General features: G+C 44.7%; 2 protein-coding genes and 1 pseudogene across 3 annotated transcripts; 2 read left to right on the forward strand and 1 right to left on the reverse strand.

Annotated features, from left to right (window-relative positions):
• Positions 1-2,951: 2,951 nt before the first annotated feature.
• On the forward strand, positions 2,952-7,575 carry LOC100384249 (putative protein kinase superfamily protein). Its single transcript, NM_001176815.1, is given in 7 exon segments — positions 2,952-3,540; positions 3,654-3,938; positions 4,036-4,353; positions 5,034-5,261; positions 6,040-6,140; positions 6,662-6,779; positions 6,930-7,575. Coding segments are annotated over 7 exon segments (1,716 nt in total). The 5' UTR covers positions 2,952-3,156; the 3' UTR covers positions 7,212-7,575.
• Positions 7,576-9,452: 1,877 nt separating this feature from the next.
• Positions 9,453-15,452, reverse strand: LOC100283187 (adenyl cyclase). Of its 2 annotated transcripts, none has more exons than XM_008653252.3 (11): positions 15,117-15,452; positions 14,294-14,407; positions 13,601-13,752; positions 12,993-13,086; positions 12,432-12,502; positions 12,254-12,360; positions 11,712-11,833; positions 10,919-11,007; positions 10,565-10,636; positions 10,100-10,204; positions 9,453-9,928 (listed from the first exon to the last, which is right to left on the reverse strand). In XM_008653252.3, the coding sequence occupies exons 1-11, from the start codon at positions 15,322-15,324 to the stop codon at positions 9,809-9,811; spliced, it is 1,254 nt and encodes a 417-aa protein (XP_008651474.1). In that variant the 5' UTR covers positions 15,325-15,452; the 3' UTR covers positions 9,453-9,808. The 2 variants fall into 2 exon arrangements, with proteins under 2 accessions (XP_008651474.1, NP_001149561.2); NM_001156089.2 differs by having other exon boundaries at positions 9,457-9,928; positions 10,577-10,636; positions 15,117-15,431.
• A 771-nt stretch (positions 15,453-16,223) lies between these two features.
• Positions 16,224-16,404, forward strand: LOC111589887 (uncharacterized; annotated as a pseudogene).
• The last annotated feature ends 923 nt before the right edge of the window (positions 16,405-17,327 follow it).

The following is a 17,327-nucleotide window of genomic DNA, read 5'->3' on the forward strand; positions in this document are numbered from 1 at the left end:
GGCACCGGCCTAGGGAGATCACCATCCTCTGGCATGCCGAGATGATTGCCTTCGGAGGGACCCCCTAGATCGACGTGGAAACATTCGCGGCTTGGGCCGCAGTCCTCGTCGTCGAGGCTGCGGCTACCGTCGGAACAGTCGGAGAGACAGTAGTCACATGCGGTCATGAAGTCCCGCATGGCACTGGGGTTGCCAAGTCCAGAGAAATCCCAACAGATGCTGGGGTCGTCGTCTTCCTCGGACCCAGAGGGCCCGTAGGTCGAGACGTCCGTCAACCGGTCCCGAGGCGACCGCATGCGAAACCCCAGAGGGTTTGGACTTGCCTCTACGAGAGCGTCCGCCAAAGCGAGGTCGCTAGGCGGGTTGAGGCTGAATCCAAATGACGTAGGATGGGAATCGGTCGGTACCTTTTGGTCGACGAGCGGCGATGAAGTCACGTCGGGGACTGACTGCACCGTCGTCTCAGGTACGAGGGCGACGTCCTGCAAGATTTTCGCAAGCGCGCTGGCGTCGTCCACTTGCTCGGGATTGGCGTGTCGCGGGGAGATGGCGCTCGTCTTCGTCTCAGGCGCGAAGTCGATACCCGGTGCGCCCCTCGTTGGGGTGCCGGCGCTGTCGACTCGCTCGACAGCCGACGAGGCGCTGCCTCCTGCTTGGCCTTGGTTGCCCTGCCTTCCCCTCCGCCGATGGGGAAGAAGGCAGGACGAGCTCGAAGATTGTTCTTCCGCCACGCGAGGAAGATGTCGTCGATTCCGCCGCCGGCGGGCGGGCTGTCGGCCGCCATTGTCGTTGTCGCACAGCGGTGGAAGGAGTATCATGTCGTAGCTGCCGTCGAAGGACATGAACTCAAGACTCCCGAAATGGAGCACCGTCCCGGGTTGGAAAGGTTGCTGGAGACTGCCCATCTGGAGCTTGACGGGAAGCTGTTCGTCAACACGCAGCAGGCCCCTACCTGGCGCGCCAACTGTCGGCGTTCCGAGACCGGGGGGTCCCTTGGGCCGACGAGTGAGTGTCGTCGCGTGCCCCAGCCCAGATGGGTCGAGCGCGAGGGTGAGCGCGAAGGGGGGAGAAGCGAGGCGGCCGGAGACCGGCGTGAGAGAGGTGGGAATCCCGCGGCCTTCGTGTTCGTCCCGTGCCCAGGTCGGGTGCGCTTGCAGTAGGGGGTTACAAGCGTCCATGCGGGAGAGGGAAGCGAGCGGCCCCAAGCGAGCGCCTGTCTCGTCCTCGTCCCCGCGCGGCCAACCTTCTCTAAGAGGGCCCTGGTCCTTCCTTTTATAGGCGTAAGGAGAGGATCCAGGTGTACAATGGGGGTGTAGCAGGGTGCTACGTGTCTAGCGGGGGAGAGCTAGCGCCCTAAGTACATGCCGATGTGGCAGCCGGAGAGATTTTGGCACCCAGCTGGTGTGATGTCGTGGCCGTCAGAGGAGCGATGGAGCCTGGCGGAGGGACAGCTGTCGGAGCGGTTGAGTCCTTGTTGACGTCCTCTTGCTTCCGTAAGGGGGCTGAGAGCCGCCGTCGTCACAGAGCATGCGGGGCGCCATCATTGCCTATCTGGCGGAGCTAGCCAGATGGGACACCGGTCTTGTTCCCTGCGGCCCGAGTCAGCTCGGGGTAGGGTGATGATGGCGCTTCCTGTTGACGTGGCTGGCCTGCGCCCTAGGTTGGGCGATGTGGAGGCTCCTCCGAAGTCGAGGTCGAGTCTGTCTTCCATGGCCGAGGCCGAGCCCCTGGGTCGGGCGAGGCGGAGGTCGTCGGCAGAGGCCAGGGCGGAGTCCGAGCCCTGGGGTCAGGCGAAGCAGAGTTCGTCGTCTTCTGGGGCTGAGCCCGAGTCTGAGCCCTGGGTCGGGCGGAGCGGAGTTCGCCGTCTTCCGGGACTTAGCCCGAGTCCGAGCCCTGGGTCGAGCGGAGCGGAGTTCGCCGTCTTCTGGGGCTGAGCTCGAGTCCGAGCCCTGGGTCGGGCGGAGCGGAGTTCGCCGTCTTCCGGGACCTAGCCCGAGTCCGAGCCCTGGGTCGGGCGGAGCGTAGTTCGCCGTCTTCCGGGACCTAGCCCGAGTCCGAGCCCTGGGTCGGGCGAAGCGGAGCTTCCTATGGTGCCTTTGGCAGGGCCTGACTGCCTGTCAGTCTCACTCTGTCAAGTGGTACTGCGGTCGGAGTGGCGCAGGCGGCGTTGTCCTTCTGTCAGGCCGGTCAGTGGAGCGGCGAAGTGACGGTGGTCACTTCGGCTCTGCCGGTGTGCGCGCGTCAGGATAAAGGTGTCAGACTACCTTTGCATTAAATGCTCCTGCGACTTGGTCGATCGGTGCGGCGATTTAGTCAGGGTTACTTCTTAGCGAAGGCAGAGCCTCGGGCGAGCCGGAAATATGTTCGTCGTCGGAGGGGGGCCTCAGGCGAGACGGAAATCCTCGGGGGCCGGCTGCCCTTGTCCGAGGCTAGGCTCGGGCGAGGCGTGATCGAGTCGCTCGAATGGACTGATCCCTGACTTAATCGCACCCATCAGGCCTTAGCAGCTTTATGTTGGTGGGGGTTACCAGCTGAGAATTAGGAGTCTTGAGGGTACCCCTAATTATGGTCCCCGACAATCATAATCAGATATTTTACACTAGAATTAGATAACGATATATTTAAATTTATTATTATTGATATTCAAGCGTGAATCATTACTATTTATGTTATATTTGGTGAACCAAATGACGCCCTGCAATACATTGCAGCCGAACAGACACGCTAGCAAGTTTTATAAGTTAATTTTCACTTTCTGGCATTTACTACTAGTCTCTTACTTATCTAAATATTTTTTAAAATACCATTCTATTTTTATTGTTCACCGGCGTAGGCACATCGAAGAGGAAGAGGACACTCATGACAGCGTGTGGGGAGACCCGTCAGAGTCAAAGCGTTCCGTTCCGTTCTTACTGCCCACCGGCCCCGTGCCCGTGCCGTTCCCTCACTCGCCCAAGCTTTACTACTTTACTCGCCCCCACCACCACCACCTCCAACCCCGCCTTCCGCTTCCCACCCGCCCCGCCTGTCTCCACGCGCCGCCGCCGCCTCCGGATCGCGGCCTCCCTCCTGCCCTGCAGCGAAGCTTTGCGCGCTCGGCTCGGCCCGGCCCGGCCCATGCCCCGCCGTGGGTGACCAGCGCCTCCACGTCCGGCCATGGGCTGCGTGCACGGCCGCCCCGCCACCTCCAGCCCCGCGCCCGCCGCCACCTCCTCCAGCCGCCGGGACCATCCCACGGCCTCCCAGACGCACAAGGACGGGGTCGATTCCGCCGCCGCCGCACCTCCGGTGGACGCCGAGGCGCCGGAGCAGCAGGCGGCCGAGAAGCCCCAGAAGGTCAAGCGGGAGCGGCGGTCGCGGTCGTCGCGCTCCGCCGCCTTCGCGGCGCACACCGAGGTGCGCCTGGGCGGGAGCTTCGCCAACAAGGCGCGCGGCGAGCAGGTCGCCGCCGGCTGGCCCGCTTGGCTCTCCGCTGTCGCCGGCGAGGCCATCGAAGGATGGACCCCGCGCCGCGCCGACTCCTTCGAGAAGATCGACAAGGTGCGCCCTTTCATCCGCCTCCCTAGCTCCGTGATCCGTGCCGCGCGAGCGCCGAGGTGAAAAAAATTACATCTTTTTTTTCTTCTCCCCCTCGTCCTCTCCCTCTCGCTCAGATCGGCCAGGGCACGTACAGCAATGTGTACAAGGCGCGAGACTCGCTGAGCGGCAAGATCGTGGCGCTCAAGAAGGTGCGCTTCGACAACCTGGAGCCCGAGAGCGTGCGGTTCATGGCGCGCGAGATCCTCATCCTGCGCCGCCTCGACCACCCCAATGTCGTCAAGCTCGACGGGCTCGTCACCTCCCGCATGTCCTGCAGCCTCTACCTCGTCTTCGACTACATGGTCCACGACCTCGCCGGCCTAGCCGCCAGCCCCGACATCAAGTTCACGCTGCCCCAGGTCAATATCCCATTCAGCTGGCAGCCTGACACAGCATCGCGCCCAATTATGAGGAATGCGACTGATAACTGATTGAGGTGTTTCTCTATCGGGCCAGGTCAAGTGCTATGTGCACCAGCTGTTGTCAGGACTTGAGCATTGTCACAACCGGGGAGTGCTACATCGCGACATCAAGGGGTCTAACCTGCTTTTGGACAACAACGGTGTGCTGAAGATTGCTGATTTCGGTCTGGCGTCCTTCTTCGACCCCAACCATAAACAGCCAATGACGAGTCGGGTGGTGACACTCTGGTACCGCCCACCAGAGCTGCTGCTGGGTGCGACAGATTATGGAGTTGGCGTCGACTTGTGGAGCGCAGGATGTATACTAGCTGAATTGCTGGCTGGAAAGCCCATTATGCCTGGACGGACTGAGGTTAGCTATATATTGTCTCTGAAATACCATCTTGCTATCAGCACTCGCCATTTGAGGATTCTGTTTACCAAGGCTGTGGAATTTTTGTTACCGGGGGATCGTAGTGCATTTTATTTAGTTGTGATCCTGCTGCAGTACTGCACTACCTATGTGGTTTTCAATTCTTACCCAAGCTATACTGGTTTTGTTATCTTGTTAGATAGTTGAGCGACATCTTAGCCTATTCAAACTCTGGGTGGTGGGTGCCATACAAAATGTCCTTGATGAAAATCATATTTCATTTTTAGCAAAATCATATAAAAATGGCTTTTCTGATGATTAAAAAAGGGCAGGTTTTCGTCCGTGTTATTAGTTTTACTACAAATGTACTATTTTGACAATGCAGACCTGTGCCTAATTCGTGGGAATAAAGAACATATCAATGTCTGAAAAAATCTATCTGCTTAGTGTCTCTTGCCACCTTTGTTACACATTAGACCCTGAATCGCATGCCTTTCTTCAGAGCTCTGATGCTGAATTATTGTTCACGCTAGGAAATTTAATGAAATAGTTTGGAAATGCAAATGTTTTTTTTTTATTTCAGACATTTCAGTGATGGTCTATGTTTGTTCACAGTTTTTAATTTCATCAATTCTTTTCTATGATATTTCCATTTGTTTGATTGTGTGTCTGTCTTCTAGGTGGAACAGCTGCATAAAATTTTTAAGCTATGTGGCTCTCCGACAGAAGAATATTGGAAAAAATCAAAGTTGCCTCATGCAACTATATTTAAGCCCCAACAGCCATACAAAAGGCGAATAGCGGATACATTCAAAGATTTCCCTCAATCAGCACTTCGACTGATCGAGACACTACTTGCAATTGATCCAGCTGATCGGTTAACGGCAACTTCTGCATTGAACAGTGATGTAAGTTGTCTGGGTTGTTATCATTTTGTTGTTATTTTCTTTACCAACGAAAACATCAACTTTGCTTTATGGATTAATTATCTTCCCTGATGTTATTAATGACCGCACACTAGCTCACCGAGAATATTGGCACCCAAAGGTATATTACTTTCAACTTGGGTGCTAATATTCTTGGTGAACTAGCATGCTGTCGGTAATAACCACTTTGGTTTCTCAAATCGATTTCCAGAAGAGATTAGATAGAAGGTAGTTACTAGGTCAATGCTCCATGCTAGTCCTTGAAAAAGTTGTTCTTTTTTCCAGATTTTCATAGGGTTAACGATAGTTCAATTTTTACTGGACATAGAAGTTATGACTTCTTGACCACTTTGGTTTCTCAAATTGAATTTTGGAACGGATTATAGACAAGCTAGTTAACGGGTCATTACTCTATCTTGGTCCTTGAAAAAAGGTGTTTATTGTTTTGGAGGGCAACAATAGTTTGGTTTTTATGGGACATAGAAGTATAATGACTTGTATCCGTAACAACTTAAAATTGTTACCTATGTATTGATCAAGAAATTTCCATTTGGTTAAACCACCTTGATCCTTAAAATTTAGTTCAGACTTACAAGGGTACCTTGGCACCTCTGGGCCCAAATGTTATTCCTTTTAAATACAATATTACTGGTCTTATTTGAATTTATGTCAGTAACTTACATATCGTGCTAGTGCTATGCGTTGTTACTGTGAACAATTCTTTTCAAAAGCAAGACCCTTATTTTCACTATGCATGCAGTTCTTTGCAACAGAGCCTTATGCGTGTGAACCATCAAGTCTGCCCCAATACCCACCAAGTAAAGAGATGGATGCTAAACGAAGAGACGAAGAAGCTAGACGGTTTGTTGCCTTAACTCACAAATTTATATCTATGTTTTGCATTTGTTGTTCTCGATACTCTATATTGTCACCTATGCATAAACAATGCGTAGTGATGTGAAATCTGTAGTTGATACTTTGCCTACATCCACATCTTCCATGGACGACAAAACTTGGGCAACAGTGGTCATGCTGATGACCGGAAGACAAAACATGACAAAACTGTGTTCAGCTTACGAAAATTGTATTTCTTGTCTCAAAAGTAACTTTGGCCCACTGCTAGGGCATGTACTGATCTAGGAGTACACTAAAGTGGGAGTCTTGGGTGTTGTGCCAAGATTCCAGGATTTCTGGGAACTTGTTGAGAATAATGCTTAGACATCATCATGGAATACTGGTTACACATCATGATGTGTCATGAAACGATTTGTCTCCCTTTTCTGCTGTATATTGTCCTTGTTAGATGCAATTGTCTTACTACACTTTATCTTAACATTCTGGTTGCTCTTTGGCTGACTGGCTTATTTACTGATGGATAACAGCTTAAGGGCTGCTGGTGGTAGAGGTAACGGAGATGGAACAAGGAAGACAAGGACACGGGATCGGCCTAGGGCTGTTCCAGCGCCAGAGGCAAACGCCGAACTGCAAGCAAACATTGATGTATGCTAATTCCTTATTTATTTCAGTTACTTAGCAGTTCATTGGCATGAACTTCTTTGCATATACCGTGTTGCGTAGCATCTGGACCTGGACGGGTGCCAAAATTTCGTCTCTTGCCTAACGCGATTCTTTTTCTTCTCTCCTCTACAGAAAAGAAGGTTGATAACTCATGCAAATGCTAAGAGCAAGAGCGAAAAGTTCCCTCCACCGCATCAGGACGGCGCGCTCGGCTTTCCCTTGGGCTGTTCGAATCACATGGAACCTTCATTCGAGCCCCCGGACCCTTCTTCCTTCAGCACTGTATTTCCTTTCGAGAAAAGCGCGGTGCCAACCTGGTCCGGACCGCTGGCGGACTCTGCAGCTGGCAACCAGAAGCGGAAACACAAGTCTGCCCGCTCCTCAAAACAACCAGCAACTGCCCGTGCTAGATGATACACACCATGCCGTGCTTAGCGCAGATCAAGTCTTCAATACCCCCAAAGAAACACATTGTAGTGGTTCCTACAAACTGGGATGTCTGATTCGGAATCAAGAGCTACAACAAGGAATTGTTTACTTTTTTCTCGGATTCAATTCATGTATGAAAATTTTTCTGAACAACGGTCAATGTATAGGCTGGAGAGGGAGCTCGATTAGTCCATTATGTACATTAGGTTCTCTTTTCCATTCTTACAAGCAACATGTCTGTTAGATTAATTCGAAGTGAGGAATGGAACTGGTAGGTCAGCTTAGCAAGTCATCACTCTGCATAGATTACTTCCAATCAATTGAATATTTTTTTACCTGCTATTTTGTCAACAATTTGCGTCATCTGTTTTTTTTCCTTTATTCCATTTTACAAGGTCTTCAAACAGAATCAAAAGCGTAGCAAAATTGAATTGCTTTCTGCTGTTATGGCCGAAGGTTGTGTCTCCTTGAGTCTTCTGATATGGTGATGGAATTTTCACAGATTTCTTCCAGCAGGACGCCGTTTTTTGGGCGAATTCCTTGGGGCCGCACGAATTCCGAGTCGATCCTGCTGTCCACTTCGTCCTGGAGCTCGTGGAAGTCACCCAGGGAGTAGCTGCCAAGGCTTCCGTCACCCTCTGAGCTGTATGGATCACACGCCTTGTCTCCTGGACCAGGGGAAGCTCTGTCAGATCTGTACCGGTATATGACAGTTACACAGTGCTTATTTGCAAAGCACACATGAATGAAAAGGTTAGGACAATTTGCGTCCTAGCCATTTGGTTAAGCGAGAATTCCATTAAAAAAATAATCGTCGGGAGGTGAAAATTACATACTTTTTTTTTAGAAAGGGGAGTAATTAACTATCTATTATCCCTGATATTCGGTCTTTTTTATCCCAATTAAATAATTTTAGCTGGTTAATTATTGTAATCCCAACAGCAGCTTTAAGGGTGTGTTTGGTTAAAGCGAAAATTACATTCAAAATTTTTAATAGTTGGGAGGTGAGAATTACGTACTTTTTTTAGAACGGAGTAATTAACTATCTGTTATCCCTGATATCTAGTCTTTTTTATCCTAATTAAATAATTTTAGCTGATTAATTATTATAAACCCAATAACAGCTTTAAGGGTGTGTTTGTGTTCCCTCGTCCGTCCAATTCTAACGGACACTCTCGTTCCCTCTCGACCATATAATTCTAACGAGCAACTAGAGATGATAATAGGATGATTATGTTCTAACTCCTGATTTTAAATTAAACAACCATATCATATTCTGTCCCATAACCACACACCCTAATAGATTCTATAGTATTCGTAATTATTAAAAGAATTATGAGACTATTTTTTTGACCATAATAATCAACAAGCAATGAATATAAAGTTACTGCTATGTGTTTTTGAGCAATTATCGGATTCAAGGATAAATTTTCGTAAAAATGAGACCTGCATGGATAGATCTATTCATCAACTAGTGTAATAAACTAGAGGTCTATCACTTGGACCACCCTTGACGCGCTCGCGTCCCGCCTGACGGAGCCACCACTACGCCCCTCGTCCCCAGCCGACCGAGCCACCGTCCACATCCGCAGACAGAGCCGCCACCACGCCCGCCCACCCGACCAACCGAGTCGATCAACATGAAAAATGACTAAAAAAAAGGATGATTTAATGTTATCTAGACTCTAAAATGATTAAAATAAATCAGCAATGTCTAAGAAAACAGAGGGAACGACTGAAAACAAAAAAATGATTTAATCTTTCCCTAAAAACTGACTTAATATTTCCTTGAGAAACAAGAATGACTAACCTTAAAAACAAAAGAATGCATGAAAAACATGAAAAAAATGCCTACAAACTAAAATAACTTAATGTTCTCTTATTGTTACCTAAAATGATTTAAATATTGTCTAGACGATAAAATGGTTTAATATTTTCTAGAATTACTAAACCAACAACATATGACAATATTGAGAAAACCCACAAATAATGACATAATGTTGATTGAAATAGCTTAATGTGGCTAGGAAGTAAGCCGCACCGGGGATAGGCGGATAGCCGCACAAACGGGCAGGTGCACCCCAGGATGGTCCAGACGATGGACCTATCAACTAGGTGATGCATAGAGTATATAGATCTGCATTGACCAGGCAACAATTGTGAGATTCAATGCTCACATCTTTTTTGATGCAAAACTGAAACTTACCCCTTTCGCGACTAGGTCTATTAATGCAATATTAAAAGTAATAACAGATTAGAAAGTCCTTGGAGAAAGGATGGGTACAGTTACAACACGTGCCAAGATACGACGGCAATTTGCTTCTTAGAAACAGAAATAAAAACATGATTTCATCTATCACAGATTTTCAACGGTCAACGCACAACAGAAAGGGCGCACCACGCACGGGCCTGCACTACAACATTAGAAACAGAAATAAAAACATGATTTCATCTATCACAGATTTTCAATCTGCGTCCTGCGCTGCGCTGCGCTGCCTGCATCAGTGCCAAACCAAAATGCATGCTGTTCCTCGAGACTCAAGTCTGTTCCGGTTGTATGGCGAGCCGCGCGCCTTCTTTTGCTACGCCACTTGGAGCTGTGGGGTGGCAAGCTTGTCCAGTTCCACAGGGATGTCGAGGCCGGACTTTGTCAGGCAGTCCACCATCGTAGGGATGTCCTTCATCAAAGCTTCCTCCAACTCCTGATAGGTGCAGATATATTTTTGTTACTAGGCAGGTTCGTAAGTGACCAGTAGTTCAGAAAAGCAGCAAGTGTTGCTCAACATAACAAACAAATAATGAGAAACGCACTCCCCAGTCAAATTAATACCAAGACGTAGTGTCACAAGGAGAAAGATAATCAAGTATCTCACCTTCCTCTTATCTTTCTTCTGCCTCTTTACCACCTCCGTAGGCCATCCAGCAATAAGTTTCTCGAGTTCATCTTTCACAAATGGTTTCTTCTGATCAGGCAAATGCTGCGCCCAACCATAAATACTCATCAGGTGAACATGCCAATTCGATGTTTTATATGTAAAAATTGTCTCTATCAAAGTATCTCAGCTTAAGGACTCTGTTCTTTTTCTCGAAAACGCATATTAAGAAGAAATATATTAAGGTCTGTAAAATAGTGAAATATATTGTTTTAACATTCAAAATGCCAAACAAAAAAATAGCTTGAGTCTGATATGCTTGAGCAGCATGGCCAGCATAGGTGCAGCAGGAATGCAGGATATTCAGAGTAAGGGGAAAAACATCCGTTATCCAGAAATATTTTTTAATATGCTGCTGCCATGAAGCAAATCCAGTATTTTAGTAATATAGGTCTGATGACCAACCCTGTGCCAAACCTCATAAAGAAGCTTAATCTTGTCAGCGGCATTTTCTGGCTTCCGATCAAGCAGAGACCCCTGCAGCAAGACAAAGAACAAGCCTGACAAACAGAAATCTGAAGTGATGCACAAGAAGTGAACGAGTCACCAACAGCGCCTATGTAGTTATGTTCCACAAAAAATGCAAAAGTGCTAATACAGACTACGGATCACAATTTAGTACGATATGCTACAGAATCACTTAATGTATTGCAACTTAACATGGCACGTTGAAGAACAAGTTTAGATCGGTTACGGTTAGTTTAATTTGACTGTAAATTATTGCCCTTCTGTAATAATGTCCGTTCCAGAAACAATTACCTTTGCACATGCAAACCCTGTTGCAAGTGTATAATGTTTGACAGACCTGCCTCTTAGACTATTAATGTGCCAAATAGATTGAGAATCCCCTGCAGAAGCATGGTTTAATACATTAATAACAATGTTATAGCCTTATAGGGAAACTAAGATTTAACTACCAAACAACAAAAAAAACTACTATTTCGTAAATAAAATTAACATCGCAATCACTCCTGGATTTCACCATGTAGTTAAGTAACTGCCCTGTTCCAAACCCATACCACTTGAAACGTACAATGGAATATGTTCAGTTCATACATAAAGTTTTTAGCTGCAGTTGCAATGGCAGTGCACCTCTAATCTGGCTTTAGCTTTAGGTCGGATGTCATATTTGGCTGAGATTAGTAAGAAGAAGAGATGTTCCTAAAACATCCGACTTGTATCACAAATCTAACATTTTAGCATAGATATACATAGAATTTAAAGCTAATTTTTGGCAACGTTATTAAGAATATTATGAAGTATTTATATAAATTTTTATGTATATTATTTTCTCCCTACAACAAAAAAGGTGAAAAAACATCTGAATCCGTATTCGAATAGGCATACGAATTTTATATCAATTATTTAAAAATATATAGAATAAATTTAATGTTTATTTTTTATGAAGATTAATAGCCTCAATGCTAAAAACAAGAATATAAATTTACATAGCAAATTCTATATGTTATTTGTTCATAATCGAAGAAAGAAGACCAAAAATTTGACATCCGAATAAATATCCGGATCCATCCAGAATCAAAATTTTGCTTACCAACTTTGGCAGCAAAGTCCATCCAAATGTCAAATGCAGCTCGATGCAGTTTGACACCTGCCTTAACAAATCTCTCCGCGTATTTTGAGAGTAAATCCCATCTATCAGCATTATAACAGATACTGCAGAGAATAATATAAATTCATGAAATCAACAATTGAAAAGATCATGAAATCTTGGAAGGAAAGAACGAGTCAAGGAAAAACAAAATACAAACCAAACGCAGCAAATTCTCGAGGTTACCATTTCTGCTAAATTCACATGATTACTAATTAGATATTCCGTGTAAATGATAATTTACTCAGTAAGATACCTAATTACTAGTGTATGTGTATCATAATAACGTTTCGAGAATTTATTTTGTTATAAGGCTAATGTGAATCCAAACTATATTGCAAAAGGATAGGAGTGATATGATGCAATGAAACATTGAAATCAATTTTATAGAGGCTAGGTCATGTTGTACAGTAATATGAAAACAACAAATGAAACCTATAGTAAACAGAGTTAATATAACTAACTGAGAACAGACAATGAGATACCTGAAGACTATATCAGCTGTGCCTGGTTGCAGCGGTAAGAAATTTTTTGATAGGACATGAATTACGTTTTCCATTAGTTTGTTGTCATTTTGCTCTTTAGCATGTTGCTGCAACAGGAGAGAATCATAATCAAGTAGCTAGGAAAAATGGATACCAGAAGACTTTTTTAACAGAATACCAGTAGATAATGAGCAGAACCAATCGTTGGTGTTATTCCATAAACATTATGTTTCCATAAAGCCTTCAACCCTGCATTCATCACATTACCTTAATCAAACTGAATTATTTTTGTCATGAGGGGGGGGGGGGGGGGGGGGCTGAAACAGAAACTAGCACAGTTTTTTTGGGTCTAATTAAGTACTAGTTATTATAGCACAAAACTGAAAAGTGGCACAACATCAAAGTTAATGCCTTTTATGAACCAGAACAGGTGTCATATATCCTTTAGCATTTCAACCTTATGTAGTATTATCATCTTAAAAATGAACTTGATAGCTCATTCAAAGGTTGCTAGAAAAAAACAATGTCTTCAATATAACATATCGTTAGTAGCAAAAAGACATGCAGCATTTTTTTCATTAAGATGCAAGGCACAAGTTTCTCTCAGAAAATCCTAAAATTGTACATAGAAAATCCATTACAAACCAGATTCAACAGAAATGGATAAAGAAATGGAAATATGCACCCAGCCCATATCAGATAAAAAGATGATCTCGTTGGTGTTTAAAAGGGATTGTACCATAGTCAACGGCGCCTACACGAGCACAAGCCTCAGTTACTTTTCTGCAGAGATGCTCATTGAAGTTTGCACTGATGCGAAGATTTGATAGTCTCTGGACCAATAATAAGTTTGAATTTAAGATAGCTTATAGTAACAGAACAAAATTTAGGAGAGAAAGAACATACTTGCTCATCTATGAGAACATCAATTACAATGAAAGAAAGCTACTAAGTCTTAAGTACAAGGAATAAAAAGGACAGGCATAGAAACCATTTATCTTTCTTATCCTGCGTCACCAATCTAAAAGAACCTTGATAATTCAGCCAACACCATAACTCCAGAGCCCAGACCACATACCTTTATTCCATAAGTGTGTTCAAATTTATCAATACGGCTAAATGTAATAGGAACTCTGTTAACTCAGCTGAATGAACACTTCTTTGCAAATAAATAAAGAAAATAACTCTAGAGATCAAGATTAGATATTTGTAGCCATCACCACAAGAGGGGTGATGATACCAACAAATTCGCATATGCACTCATAATGGTACTGTAACTTGGTACACAAAATATACAATGAAGTAATGAACCATTTTACATGTATGAGGAATATGAATGGGACTTACAAATACCCTGAGTTTCTGCAAAATTTGAAAAAGAAGTTTGATGTCCTCCTTATTGGAGCAGCTATCAATCATTGACCACAACCAGGCATTTGGAGGCATGGTCTCAGCTTCAACAGATTTCAACATTTTCTGGTACATCTCCTCTACAGCTTCTGTGGCGATCCATGACATGGACAAATGGTAGTATCAAACTTCAGGAAATCCATTCTTTGAATAATTATAGAATGCATGAAGAAAAATGCACACGAGAAGAAATACATAATAAAAACCAACAGAATATCTCAAAGACTCTGTATTTGTTGAATTTATCTGCAACGATGTAACTTTACACACAAAAAACATCTAAAAGCAAAATGTCACTTCATGGATCTAGCAAGAGCCAACTGGGAAAAATTAGCAGATCATACATAAAATTCAATTAGCATTAAGGTCAGGAAAAAATCTGCATTTTCTGGATTACAGTAATGTATGACTGCATGGAAAAAAAACTTGATTCAAAGATAACCAGCAAGATGGTAAAATAGATTAATGAGTCTAAAGTCTAAACGAAACGTCCAGTTAGCAAATGGTTGCCAGTTAGATAATTCCTATGCAAAGGGTCTTTTTGTCGCTAAATTAGCAATAGTATGGAAAAGCTGCTACTTATCTCGATAGTGGGCCTTCTTGAATAAACTGAATAAGTTAATAGATAACCTGTAGGGTGGTCCATGTCACTTGCTTCCGTTGAGAAGTGTGCTGTCGTCATGTGACAGTGTACTGATTTCTCATTCAACCATTGAGAAGCTATGGTAGGCGATGGGAGGTTACCTAAATTAATAAACAGCAATTAGTCAGCATGGATTAATCAATCAAAACTAATTTAATCAATGATGGACCCAAAAAATGGTCATTAGTGAAACATTTCACTGCAATAGCTAAAGTCACTTAAAGATCAGTTAGTTCAGAATTTCAGATGCTTTGCAGAATGTTTGCAGCACCCTCTTTTCTTTAAGGAAAGATCAATATTAATCCAAGCAAACAATGCTCGAGATGGACAAGAGGCAACAGGGTATCAAAAGTGATGGGATGGAAGCATATATCACTACAAGGAAATGAAGCAAAGCAAATTAGAGTGCAACAAGTCAATAGACGACTCATGCTCATTCCATCCACGAACTTGTCTCTCATCAAACCCGACTTCAAGTTTCAATCACACACACATCAGCTAATCCCCAAGGAACGTACTCATGGATCACACGCATCTAAAACTATCAATCATAAGCGATAGCCACAAGGTCGACAGAATGATGCACTTCTCCGCCGCTCAAAGACCTTTACCACTTCCAGTAAGAACACGAAAAATGAAATACAAGCGAACGCGGGAGCCCTTCGAGATTCGAGGCCGTACAATGGACATGCCACTCCGCGCGCCCACCACCAGTTTGACGAAATGTCGTGCCAGGCAAACCCGCGAGCAGCACACTGGGAAGCAAGGCGCAGAGCACACATTTTATAGATATCAGGTGAGGGAGCTCACAGTGTGATCGGGAGGCGAAGCAGGAGGAGGAGAAGCCCCTGGTATGCTGCGGAGAAGACGGCGAAGCGGGAGCGCCATTGAGACGGTAAAGGAGAACGCCCTCGGCGCATGATGCGCGCCCTGGGATCGGTCCGGAGAGTATTCCGGGGATCCCCGAGGCCGCCGGTAAGGCGAGGAGGCGGCGGGCGCGCGCGGCGGCGACCTGCATGGCTTCTGCTTCTCCGGCGGCGGCCGGAGGGGAAAAACTGGGGAGGTCCGAAACGAAGTCAGACGAGGGCGAGAAGAGGAGTTGGGCTGTGAGTTTAATCGGTTGGTGTCATTTTGGTAATTGGGCTCAAGTTATGCGGCCTTGTTGGTTTGGAGTAGATTTAGGTCTTCTTTGGAACGTAGAAGTTTTAAAGAAAGGGAAATCATACAAAGATCATAGATCAGTTTATTTTCACAGAAAATACCTTGCATTCTAAAAGGGGCTTGATATAAAATTTAGACTAAAATTCACACTGAGCTATAACACATATAGATTAAAATCAATACATATGTATTCAAATAAAACACTAGGGTTGTATGCATTTCTTGAGTGGACCATGATCCATTTGTAAGAAAACATATTTTACAACACTATCAGGAGATAAAATATACCCTTATATTCTAAATAATAAACAATTTTAACCTTTTTAAGTATATGGTTAAGCTCTTAGGTGATATATGATGGTGTCACGTGTAAATTATGCTAATGGACCAATCATTCTAGCGACCATACTTTTCATCTATTTATAGGATCAAGCTTATATACAGTCTTACATAAATTTATATTTTACTCCTCTCTTTTCTCTACTACTATAAAGTGCCGATTTTAAAGGTCGTCCCGCGTTACGCGTGAAGCGTGTAGATCTATTCCTCTACCAGTTGGTCGTTACCCCATAGATAGGTCGTAAAAACCACCATAGTCAGTCATTACCCTACATGTTGTGAGAACCACCTAAGCCCAACACGACAGGAAGTCGTACTCAACACAGCGCTCCCTCATAGTACCAACCCGCTATATAAAGTTGAACGAGCGACCGAGCGAACTATATAGAAGAGGGTCGTACTCCTTTTCAACTTATTATATCTTTCTAGGCCTTTTGGCTAAGATAAGTGTAATATTTGTTCTTGTGTACCCTCGCAACACACATGTATTGTACTAGTAAATAGTAATGTTTCACATTCAGCTACATACATTGTTGACCTTTTGCTGTGCAAACATGTCAGCACATCTCAATTGAAGTTTCTGAAAGGGAAATGCGCCTTTGATCCATTTTTATATTGGTTTTGGTGTTTGATGACCATCACAACCTCATGAACTAACTATTTTGCTAAGTGTTTGGTTGTAGAATTGACTTGTTGAATTTAGAAGATCAAATACAAATAAATAATCTAGACTTAGAGAAAAAGGGCATGTTGAGTAGTAAATGAACTTTGGACATTTAAACATTTAGGGCTAGTTTGGGAGCCACAAAACCGGAGGGGGTTAGAGGGCTTTGAATAAGGAGGGGATTTTAGCCCTTCCAATCTCCTTCGGTATTTGGACTCCCAAACTAGCCCTTAGATAAGTTATAAAAAACCCTAATGAAAGGGAAATGACCTTTTACCATTTTCTCTAAATTGATTTCGATGATTAATGACCATCACAATCTAATGGACTAACTAGTTTGCCTAGTTGGTTGTTTCACAAGTGCATAAGTCTATCCATCTCAAATTTAAGTCTAATGTTCGAAATAACGTAGATTATTCTGGACAGTAGAGCTTTCTAAAGAAATCACCTATGCGCGGACCGCCTGGGCCCTTTAGGTGGATCGTCTGCGACACCTCGGTGCATCTTGAGCAGGAACTATGCAAATTTTAGAACTTCTACTACGGACTGTTCGAAGGAGAGAAGAATACCATCCGAGACTAAGCGCAGACTGTCTAGCCCTCAGGCGTAGACCGCCCGCTCGTTAGAAACCAGAGAAACCCGAAGGTGCGCGGTTCGGTAAAAAAAATTAGCGTCCTCGTGGACTGTCCGGGGTGCACGGTCGGACCGTCCACGATTGCTTTATCTGACATATGACGACACATTTAATGCACTTATAGTCGTTGATATAGTCGTTATTGAAAGTTGCCTAGAGGGGGTGGATAGGCGGAAACTCAAATCTACAACTTTAAGCACACTACAAGCCGGGTTTAGCGTTA

Source organism: Zea mays, chromosome 7 (assembly GCF_902167145.1).
Source record: "Zea mays cultivar B73 chromosome 7, Zm-B73-REFERENCE-NAM-5.0, whole genome shotgun sequence".
NCBI classification, from domain to species: Eukaryota; Viridiplantae; Streptophyta; class Magnoliopsida; order Poales; family Poaceae; genus Zea; species Zea mays.